The sequence below is a fragment of the Poecilia formosa genome, unplaced genomic scaffold (genome assembly GCF_000485575.1).
Source record: "Poecilia formosa unplaced genomic scaffold, Poecilia_formosa-5.1.2 Scaffold66, whole genome shotgun sequence".
Lineage (NCBI taxonomy): Eukaryota > Metazoa > Chordata > Actinopteri > Cyprinodontiformes > Poeciliidae > Poecilia > Poecilia formosa.
Genome location: NW_006800005.1, coordinates 1246882 through 1258880, shown reverse-complemented (window position 1 = coordinate 1258880; position 11999 = coordinate 1246882). Strand labels below are relative to the sequence as shown.

Below are 11999 nucleotides of genomic sequence, written 5' to 3'. Positions count from 1 at the left end.
TGTATGTATGTATGTATGTATGTATGTATGTATGTATGTATGTATGTATGTATATATATATATATATATATATATATAAACAACACGAGCTGGTGGCTGCCCTTTATCGCATGGCCCATCTCACTTCAATAGAATTTGCTTTTATTTGACTCAAGGCTGCGGCGCAGGACAGAAAATTGTCAGCGTTACTGTTCATTTTTTTTCTCTCTTTTTCTCTTTATGTAAATAAAACAGAGCTGAATAAATGATGCCGTTCAGATGCCGTCAAATATGCTGATGTGTGAATACTGCATACTCAGCTCTTTCTCTGTAGATTTGCTTTCACAGTCATATGAGAAAATACTGAATTTTCCAGGAAAAAAAAAAAAAAACAGAAGAAAAAAACCAAAACAAAACAAATGATGATTGATGATGCTCGTTTCCATTCACTGGTGCTCAGGATGGTCTAACTTCTCTTAGTGGTTAGCTTTAAAAGCTAGCTGCTGTATTAACAGGTAAAAGTTCTGCGAGTGAAAAGATTTGATTCTGAAGAAAACAACTGAGTGTAATGTTGAGACTCTCCGATAATCCTAAGCAAGAAACTGAAGTTATGAATTTGAAAAAGGCTCCAACTTGTCTAGTGGATTTGGGTCACTGTTGCAAGTCGTTTTTTTTTTCTTTACACATAGGGGGCAGTAGTGTTGATTCAAGGACCTTAGTGCAGCTAAAGTTAAGCAGAGGAAGAATATTTTCCCTTAGTGAATGGAAAGTGGTCAAAAATGGTAAGTAAAAGATGTTTTGTCCTTTTACGTAAAGCTTGAATTGTTTTATTCAACGATGACCCAACTCAGTTCTCTTTTAGAAGTCACTTCAGTGTTATTTACCACCCAATTTAGTGACTTATTTCCTCTAACAAGCTACAACAGCAGCGAAAAGTATGTTGCTAATACTTTGGAAAGGGGGGAAAAAATCTTATCCTGTAAAAAAAGAATAAAAGGTTCATGGATTTGGACATTTGGTGAAAATGTCATCAATTTAATTATTGATGACATTTCCCTGACATATTTTTGACCATAACGACAGTAACTCCTGCTACTAATGCCTCATTTCCTCCTGCCTTTGCTTCTGACATTTGGAGGCAAGACATGAAAAAACTTTGGCTTAATGATTTCTGCAATCTCGCGGACTTCTCTCTGGTAACAACTTATTCCCTGCATCACTGTACATCCAGTAAAAGGTGCTAAACTTCACCCTTCATTACGGATTACACTTTTCTACCTTCCTGTCACAGATGCATATGCTGTACCTACAGCTAGCTGGTGCATAAACAGGGACAACAAGTGGATATTTAATATATCTTTTAAGGTTGTTTAAAGGTTTTTATTTCTTGCAGTGACAACTGAAGTGTTCATCCAGAATAAGAAAACTGGACATGTAAAAAAAAACAACAACAACAAAAAAAAAACAGAAATTAAATAAAATATCTCCTGGTTGCAAATTTGAAGATTATGTTGTAAATGATATTTCCAAACATATTTTTGACCATAAATGGAGGAATTGCTTTCCACTAAAGCGCCTGCTGACATTTGAAAGTAAACTGCGAAAGCGCGACGATTTCTGCAATCTCGCCACGTTCTCTCCAAATCTACACAGAGTTCTGTTTTCCGCATCCTGATTAATTTGCCTAAAACTACTCACCTCGTCCAGCTTCTTCACATCGTCTACAGCAACAAAACACAACAAATCTCTTAAGCAGATGTCTGACATGATGTGAACCAGCTGGAGCCTTCAGCAAAATACATGATAAACAAAAAAAGAGAGAGAGGGAAAAAAAAGATCATCAGCACTCCTTGATATTTCTAGTTAGCTTGGCAGCGCATTCACTGTTTCATAAATTCATAAAGCCCTAAGGGTCATAAAGCATGGCTGAAACTTTACAGGCTCATGAAGTACAATTGGAATGCTTATTTGACCAATCAGGTCCCTTGGCTGGAAGCACCCATTTTATAACGGCGTTTAACTTGAATAACTTATGGCATGAGTGATTTCTAACTGGAGCGCGTTTAGTCAGTGGAAAGAACAGAGTTGATGTTCTGTGAAAGCACACACTGCCTCACACACTGCACGGCAACATACAGAGACACGGCTTTTCATATATTAGCTCTTAATTGCCTGGAGAGTTTTTTCATTTTTTAATTTTTTTTTATGGTCAGGACACTGACCTGAAAGATACAGAGCTTATATCATTATTATAACCCCTCACCTCACGGCGCTGCTTGTCTCAGATGGATTAAAAGGAACTCTCTGACCTTGCAGATAAGTTTTTTTTTTTGTTTTTTTACTCATTGTATGTGTCAGGTGCCAAATGCAATATTGGAATATTCGAATATAGTATATATATTTTTTTTTCTGAAAGAGAAAGAGTCAGAGTCCCAGAAACAAATGTGAGTCCTCCAGACTGTGTGGCAGAACAGATGATTGGCACTCCTTCTCTCCATCAGCCTGACAATGACAGGTGATGGAGGTGAAAATGACTTTGGTTTCTGCAGCGATGCGCCGCTCTGGAGGATAACGCCGCGCTGCCGGGCTACTGGGGCCTGTCTCATTAGCATGTGTCACACGCGCCTGGAGTAGTAACTCGCGTGTGTTTGTAAACGCACACGTGCGCGTGCGCCGAAAGGATTTGTCATTACCCCCCGCCACCACCCCGCAAAGAAAGCGGGCGAGCCAGCGGGGACTACGGCGGTTTGAGTCGCCAACCCCGGTTCACAGGAGCCCGAGCGAGCGGGACGACACGGGGGTCGAATAAGAGAGATGACATCCCTGACACCCGTTTTAATTACTCTATCTAGCTTAGATAGAGCTTGCCAAAGCCATGACAACCAGCAGAAAAAGTTCAAATCCTCCAACTCGGCAAGCCTTCTGGGGAGCTTCTCCACCGAAGGGGAAAAAAAATAAAAAATCCTGCATCTGGAGCTGGAGCTGACAGAGCTCAGCAGGCTTATATAACGCTCCAAAAGCATAAAAGGGCTCAACCCCCCCCACCCTCCTCCGCCCCACTCCCACCTCTTTATCCATCTTTGCAGCACTGCCGGTTCCCAGAGAACGCAGTCTGACATGATGGACGTATCAATGGGAGAACACAGGAACGGCAGAAGAAAGGGGCGGTTAATTCAAGTTCGATTGAGGAGTGTGATGAAACACGTATAGCCCACAGAAAGATATGATGAAACTCACGCCCAGCAGATGAGACGAAACACTAGTGGAAACAAGCAGCACATTGATCTCCAGCAGGCCCAGGGAGCGGCTGCCGCCGCCGATGCTGCCGCCGCCACTACTGCGGCGACAGCAGCAGCATCACCCGTTGCTCCTGCACTGGCGACGCTGGATTTTTTAATTTATTTTTCCCATTTTGTTCAGCCTCGTTTTAAACTGCACGCCCGTAAACGGCCCGTTGATTAGGTCTTGATGTTTGTAAATTTGCGTGCGGTGCTTTTCCAACCTGTAATGCAGTTTAATGTGCTTAGTGGTACTGAGTGTAAGTGAGTGCTTGGCCGCTCCCCAGAGAGCGATAGCAGCTGGATCAGACTAATCTAATACAAGCCCTGTGTCTGGGGAGCCATCCATTGCTTATCAGATCTTTTCATTCAATAAACCATGAGAGCCATGCCAGCTTATGCAGTCACATGTGCAATTTTTGCCCTTTTTCTCCGGTCGATTTCTGACGGCGTCCGCATGTGTGTTTGTGTGTGGCCGTGCAGATTCCATGGATGGCTGCTCCACGGACTGCAACGGGAACGGAGAGTGCGTGGCTGGACACTGTCACTGCTTCGCTGGGTTCTTGGGCCCCGACTGCGCCAAAGGTAAGAGGCATCGACCGGTGAAGGCGGCCAGCGGAGCTCGGACAAAAGCAAGCTCAGGTGCTTCCGCCTGTCCATTCTGTTCTTTGTTTTCCTCGTTTCATGAGAGCCCCGGTTGTTTCCAAAACATCTATTATTCAACAAGAAAGAATCAAATGCACTCCAAGGGACTATTTTTGTTACCCAAGGATGAGCAGGGATTATGATTTATTATACTATTATTTATGTGATAAGTCGTCTGCTAGTTCACTTTAAAACCTTGTGGGTAAATAAATGCTTTGGTTGTTTTCTTTTTTTTTTTTTTTTTGCTACATAAATTAAAAACAACAAGGTTGAATTTGCATTACAAAAAAAAATGTGTTAAAGCCTTTACCTCAACAGGCTTCAATTGAAGGCAATCAGACTTTTCCCTTTAAGCCTGTTGTCGTAAACAACAATGGATTACTGAGAACATACACAGGCATGTAAAAGACTTTCTTCACGAGACACATTAAAGTTCAGGTCGGGCCTACAAAATTCAACCCAACCCGAGTCCGACTGATTAACTAATAGCATAGGCCCAAGCCTATGTTATTTTAATAAAGATTTTACTGCTTATGTGTTTGGATTGTTTAAGCATGCAGTGTAACTTCTCCTGTTTTTAGCTTTTGTCTAACGTCTTCCAGCTCTATTTTGTCGCTTGTTGTAGCCACAGGGTGAGCAAAGCGCAAATCATCTGGGATGTGTGATTGGTAGAAGCGCAGCATGGATGGAGTGCCCTGTGCTTGTTATGGTCTAATGAACTTCCACACTCTACTGGCTCTGTTTATTTCCTCAACAGGTTAAACTATCTACTCCACTATTTAGGCTATAATCAGTAGATTAACAGAACTTTACATCCTGCATTCTCATTTGGTTTTCAGACTTGAAGCCTGACCCCGGCCTGGTCATCAAGTAAATAATTCTGGCTTGACCCTGTCTAAATTTTGTCTTGGGTTCGGGTCGGGCTTGAGCCTTTAATCTAAACTTTAATTCCCATGCTAACAGCTTTATAAAACATACTTCCCTTTGACAAGATCTTTCACGGCATTGTAATGACCCAAAACACCTCATGCTACCAGATTGCATAACTCCTCTGAAAAGCTCCCCAACAGCATTCCTGTCGGCATAAAACCCAGCACTCGGATTAAAGAAAGAGCCGGGAAGTTCGTTCTGCTCGGTGTAAACCAATCGCCCTCGAACCGTTACGGGCGTACTGCAGTGGCGCTGGTTTCTACTTTTGAATCTGCTGTTAGTACCTCATTTACCATCTGCTTTTCTGCTTGGACCCTGCTGTTTCTCAAGCAGAGAGATTCAACTTTAAAATACTTCTAAATACCCTGTGGTTCCCCCAACTTTGGTGGGAAATATCTGCAAGATGCATTGCACTTACAGTAATCATCATTTCATCATCTGGCCTTTACCGCCGGCCAACCTCGGTTTGTTTCTGCCCGCTACAGATACCACTATCGGTCATTTGAGCCTGGGCCTCTATTTGAATGACAGCTATTAATAGAACGCTTACTGTATGTGGGATAGTCACATGCCAGAGCTACGCTGTGGTTTTCGGAGGTGTTTTTTTTTTGTTGTCATTTTCTTCATACTGCTAACACCTCCTTCCTCCATTCTCTATCTTGTTGTCTCTGTCTTCCCAGCTTTTTGTTGTTTTATCTTTCCACTTTTCCCTCTCTGGGACATTCTGTCTCATGCTAAATTATCCTGGTTGTCTGTCTCGCAGCGCACAAACAGGTGATATGATTATCACTTTCCATGATTTATTTACGCTCATAATTTATTCATTCCCCGACTCTCGTCTTGGCTCATTTGTTTGTGCTACAGTGTACAGTTCTCTGCTCGAAAGCCGAGAAACCGGGTTTTGAGCAGGGGTTGTAAAAAAAATAAAATAAAATAAAAAAAGCAAGGCCTGGATTTATGACCCAGTGGAGGCTGAGATTTAACAAAGGATCAAAGAAACATATATAACGCGCTCCTGAGGAAGAATGCACAGGCTATTAATTACAAATGATCCCCAGAAAAAGAGAAAAAAACGATGGTTTGGATGCCCCTCTTTTTACATCTGAAGTCCTGAGCAGTGACTGTTGCTATTTAACAAAAATTGTGCAGTTAGTGAATTTGTCAGAAAAGTGAAAATGTTTTTTTTTCATTGGTGGTAAATATAAAAATAAAAAACTGATTTGCATTTCGTGGCAGTCACTACCAGAAAAAAAGCTTATCTCTTAACACCAAATTAATAACTAGCATTATTGTTTATAAAACGTAAGCTCTTTTGAAATAATGCTTATCTGCATAGATTCAAGAAATTTGCTGTTGGTAAATTTAGCAAATGTAAAAATCAGATGTTTACTTCGTGGCACTTCGTTACGAAGTGCCACGCTCATCTCCTAGCAACAGTATAACAGCAAATATTGTTATTGTAAGATAAGGAGTATTTCAAAATAGCTTATATTTTCTAAACAATATTATTGGTTATTAATTTGGTGTTAAGAAATGAACTGCCATGAAGTATAAATCAAATGTTTACTTTTATAATATATTTACTACCAATGACAAAAAATAAAATAAAATTCACTTTACTGCAAAATTCACTAACTGCACAATTTTTGTAAAGTAGTAAGAGTGTCAGTGTCCTCCAGCGCCGGCGGACTTTATTCCAGCTGGCCATCATTACATTAGCCACACACCACTCCATCTTTGCATGGAGAAAGCTCTCCTTTTTCCACCCCCGTCCTATAAAACGCCTAATGCTCTCCTCCCTAATCTTCCGTTTTCACGATTGTTTTCACGGCCTGTTCAGAATGAGCGCGGGGGACGTCGGGGAGGATTTTCCACGATTCCTGCGTTGCCGTGGTAGCCAGGCTCAGGTGGCGCTTGAGTAAATTGAAACAGCGTGAGGGATAAAGCTCGAGTGTGTGTGTGTATAGGCGGACGGAGGGAAAGACAGGCTGCTCAAGGATTTGCTGAATCCCTGCACTATCTGAAATAGAGAGCGTAGCCCCACTCATGCTAGGTCAACGCGGTGTCGCGGCTAATATACCGCGCGTGGGTTAGCAATAGCATAACCGACGGAGCCCCTGCGGGTAACCCCGGTTTGCTCTGTTGCAGATTCGTGCCCGGTGTTGTGCAGCGGGAACGGGATGTACGAGAAGGGAAGGTGCGTGTGCCTGCCAGGGTGGAAGGGGGCGGAGTGTAACGTGGAGGAAGGTCAATGCATCGACCCCACCTGCTCCAACCACGGCAACTGCATCCAGGGGATTTGCATATGCAGCCCAGCCTACAAGGGCGTCAACTGTGAACAAGGTAAGACGTTTTCAAGCTAATGAGGCAAACGTTTAATTCGACCCAATTTGCATTCACCTGAGGGAGTGGCACTGCTATTTTTAATGTTTACCAGGATTTAGGAGGCTGAGAGGAATTTCACGTTGATCCATTGCGGTGACTGTCAGGTACCAGCTGGTTCTGCCGACTCTGAACAACTGTACTGTGGGTTTTAATTAATTCAGGCCAAATTTGCCTCCCAATTTGCTGAATGTACTTGTCACACAGTGTTAAAAAAAATGGCGACTTAATATTTCAGAGTCGGCCTACTTAAAACTGGAGTGAATATGCTTTAGCAGAGTCAGAAGGTTTGTGTGAAATTCTTCAGACGCTCAGAAGAAATTTTTAAACTCCTTTCCGACACAAAATTTGGATAAATAAACTTGGAGAAGTTGAGTCAATTTCACACTTATTCTGAGTGGGGCCAAATGTAAACTGAGAGAAGCTAAATTAATCTCTTTAAGGGTTAGAATGACAGCTGAGTTTTTTAAAAATGTGCATAGCCAGAAAATATATAAAATAAATGGAAAAATGTCTTTATATTTTAGCATTCAAGTCTTCTTTGGTAGCAGCCTATCAGCGTCCCATGTCTCGTCTTAGTGTTATTTGTCCATTTTTCCAGCAAAAGTTTTCCAAATCCATCAGATTGTGAGAATATCTTTTAACCACAGCCATCCTCAGGTCACCTCACGGACTTTCTATCAGATTTATTTTGAGACTAAATTCGGTTCTGGTGAAGCCATTCCGCTTTTGAATTGTATGTCAGCGTGAACTCACTGTGACACTGAAAAATTGGATCCGTGTTCAGCTTTCTTAAAGTCTTGGGGTCAAAACTGACTAGTGTTTGAAACTTTTCGTAGCTTCCTCCATCCCTTCCAAGTCCTGGGTTCGATATCCCAGCTTGGCGTCTTTCTGCACCTCTCATATTTACTCATATAGGAAAACTGAACTTATTTCTGAATTTACTTTACTTGACTAAGGTGAAACTTCATCAATTTGTATTTCAACTAAGCATTATTTTAATGTCAACCAGATTATCTGCTTCACTAACACTGCAAGCAAAAATAGACCTACATTAATACAACCAAATGCAATACAGTGTTGAAATGTAACTAAACTCAATGACACCGTCTCTGACTGACATTATACTTAAAGCTTCATAACGTCTTCCAATTACTTATCTTTTTGTGCCAAAGCATTCTTAATGCCAATCAATCATGGCTTATTAAATAACTCATATTCAGTTTCTTTTCGACTGCAAGCCTGTGGAATGCCGAGCACGCCCCAAATGTTTCACTACAAACACAGGCTCTCTCTGTTTCTAGCAGGACTTCTTGTTGTGCCACATCAAAACCGGCAAACTCTTTGAATTAGTTATTACATTATATAATTTATCAGCAAATGACTCACAAGCTGTTGCCTTGACAGCGTCACAACTTGATGTAACGCAGAAGCTGGGAGATGTGAAGGAAGGGCCCACTTTTCCTACTGGGCGAAACATGTTGAAACAATTTTTAGAAGCGGCAAAGCAATTATAAATCTTTAAAAGCCCTTATGAGAAATTAGTTTTGTTTTGTTTTTTTTGGTTTTTTTCCATACCACACTGTGAGTATGTATTATTTTATTCCGTGTGCCCATAGACATGTTGGGGGAAAAAAAACACTTTTAAAGCTTCCAAAATCACTGGTTGACTCCGAACGTCTCGAAGTTCTTCAATTCAATCCATCGTCTGAAAACATCCTGTTGGTCCGAGTTAACTTTGAAGACGCTGTAGAGATCCACAGCACAGGTGGGAGATTCTGTTGATGAGGGTAACTATTAGTTGTGCACTCCACAAATTTGTCCTTAATGGAAGACCTGCAGGGAGAAAGCCATTTGTTGAAAGAAAGCCTTAAGAAACTCCATTTAATGTTTGCCACAAGCAAACATTAAATGAGGCAGAGCGAAGATGTTGAAGAAAGTGCTGAAGGATGTTGTGAAGTTTTATTTTTTTATTTATTTATTTATTTATTTATTTTTTGCTACTGTTGCGATCTAAAATTCTGATTTTTGCGGGACCTTTTTCAAAAAGTTGCATTCAAATTTGCCAAAAAAATAAAATTGTTCTGCTTAAGACATGGTCTTCAAAAAATTTGAAGTTGCTGCACATAACCTTCACAAAAAACAAAACAAAACAGGATTTCAACTTAGTCAATATTCAAAGTGTAAGTAACATTTTTAAGTGCCTTCTTAAGATATTGCCCTTAAAACCGCATCCTGAGGAGTTGTCAAAGTGCAGAATAAGAATTCCTTATTGGTAGTTGAAGTCAACATGAACAACAACATGCTAAAGTTACCGTTTAGAGTCAGCAGGTTGGGCTTTCAAGAAATGCCGTGAAACAGGAAGTTGAATTAGAAGGATTGGGGATTGGTCAAAATTAAGCCGAGTCGCAGTGACTGGTCAGAAAAGAAAGAAATACAGAAAACATTAATGTGATTGGTCAGATGTGCGGAAAACGTCCAATGACTGAACATTGCAAGTCTGTGAAAAATTTGCAAATGATGACTTTTGAATTTGAATGAACAGTTGCAATGGCAAGATTAGGCTGAAAAAAACTTGACACTGAGGCAGAGGTTTGTTTTCCAGCAGGACAATGATCCTAAGCATACGGCTGGAGCCACTATGGAACGGTTTAGATTTTGCATGAAGTGCCCAGTAAAAATCCAAACCGAAGAAGTCTAGTTGAGAACCTGGAAGTTAAGACATGAAAAGCAATGATTTCATTGAGATGCTCTCTATGAAATCTTAACACTAAATTCAGCTTTTAGAAATGCAAAGCTGACAGAGATACTACAAAAGATTAGCACCTGTAATAACAGTGCAACACTCTGCAATACCAGTAGGCTAAACTAATACGGTCTTGGCTTTTTAGATCGACTTTCTTTGGTAAAAAAAAAAAAAGAAAAGAAAAGAAAGAAAGAAAAATACAAGTATTTAAATATATTCTTCTCTCCGCTCAAGAATTATTGTTACTTTAACATAAAATAAATTAAAATCTGTTTGTAACTTAATGAAATGTGAACCGCTGAAGGCCTATGAACAGTTTGTAAGGCACTGAGATTACAGACGGCCTCTATCTCTCATGAAGCAGCTCAGTAAATTAACTCAAACAAACAGAACGGAGACCTTGGATCGAATCCATCGTGCCGGCTGTCTCGACCGTCTTTTTTTTTCTTTTTCTTTCTTTCTTCCTCTCTTTCTTTCTTTCTTTCTTTTTTCTTTATTTTTTGCTGCTGCCTTCAAAGCCGTGTCCTGCACACACCGACTCAGGTGTGTGACCTTCAGCAACCGAGCTGGGTAGAGTTAAGCCGAACTCTGCTGAGCTTTGGCTCTGCGCTCAGGGCTGTAATTACACACACTAACACAGTGTAGCACAGACCACCCCGACACACACACACACACACACCAGGCAAGCCATTTCAGCCCTTATCATAGCCTCAGCTCTAAGTGTCCTATGAAGTGTAATGTTGTGGAACAGATACAGGGATTGTAGCGAGGGTGGTTAACTCCTGGATGGGATGCAAAGAACGCTGCTTTCATACTCTGTGAACTGATGATTATAATGAGACGGACCCTCCTGCACCACCGCCACCACCCACGCACCCACCCTGTCACTCCCCCTCTTCACCTCTGACTCACTCTTGCTTTTATTTATTTATTTTATTTATTTGTTCCTCCTCTCCCTTCTGTCTGCAGTGGACTGTGCGGACCCCCAGTGCAGCGGGCACGGCGTGTGCGTGCGCGGCGAATGCGTGTGCTCGGCAGGTTGGGCCGGAGTGAGCTGCGATGACCCCTTGCCGGCCTGTCAGGAACAGTGTTCGGGACACGGCACCTATCTGCCGGAGTCCGACACCTGCGCCTGCCAGCCCAACTGGACGGGACCGGACTGCTACACGGGTAAGGTGGGGGCGCAGGGCGGGAGGGGAGAAGAGGGCAGAATTAGTCTGCATATGTATAAGTTACAAAAAAAAGAAAAAAAATTAAAATCATACTTGACAAGTTTGCTAGTTTTCTTTTAAAAGATGAGTTTTTGCAGATAATATTCCCTTTGGATATGAGAGACATTAGTGGAATTGAAGTACTGCTGCTACTTTGTAAAACGTGTGTGTGTGTGTGTGTGTGTTGCCATTTATAAATGAGATTTCCCCACATGACTCTCTGCCTGCAACGTTCCAAAGCACACTTATGCACCAGGACTCATTTTGCTTTGCATTGACAGTCATACACCTCCGTACGCTCATGCCCACCTACTTACAGCATGTAGACACCACCCACTTGGACACGCATTCATTCCCCTTCAGCTGAATGAGGGGAAAAACGTAAAGCTCACTGCTGCAAACTCTGTCAGATACTCAGAGGAACCGTTGGGATGGCATTTAAAGGCCTGATGCTCTTTATGCCTTTACTGTTTATGTATCTACACCACAGAGCTGAAACGGTTAATCTGACTAATTGTGAATAATTTAAATAATCGTCAATTGGTTTTTGTAATTGATTAATTGTTAATTGGAGTGTACATGCTTAGAAAAAGGCACATTGCTGAAAAAACAAACGTATTCAGAGCAGTAATTAAGACAGAACTGCAGAAAAACATAGATCTAGTGTTGGATTTAAGATAAAAACATCTTTGTCTGTAAACAGGTTTTAGCTTCACTCGGTTCAGATTTACTTATTTTATTATTTAAAAATTAAATTCATCTGCCTGTTTATTTGCATCTTTTAACTTCTTTTTGATATTGTATAAAAGGGTGCATGTGCTTAAATAA

The 11999-nt window shown here is 41.2% G+C and overlaps 1 protein-coding gene across 1 annotated transcript in view; it reads left to right on the top strand.

Moving 5' to 3' along the window:
* tenm1 (teneurin transmembrane protein 1) overlaps window positions 1–11999 on the top strand; it is a 281619-nt gene that overhangs the window by 156497 nt on the left and 113123 nt on the right. Inside the window, exons 9-11 of the mRNA XM_007554794.2 lie at window positions 3741–3842; window positions 6981–7175; window positions 10930–11130. Of these exons, the coding sequence (XP_007554856.1) occupies window positions 3741–3842; window positions 6981–7175; window positions 10930–11130 (498 nt within the window). The remainder of the gene's footprint in view (window positions 1–3740; window positions 3843–6980; window positions 7176–10929; window positions 11131–11999) is intronic.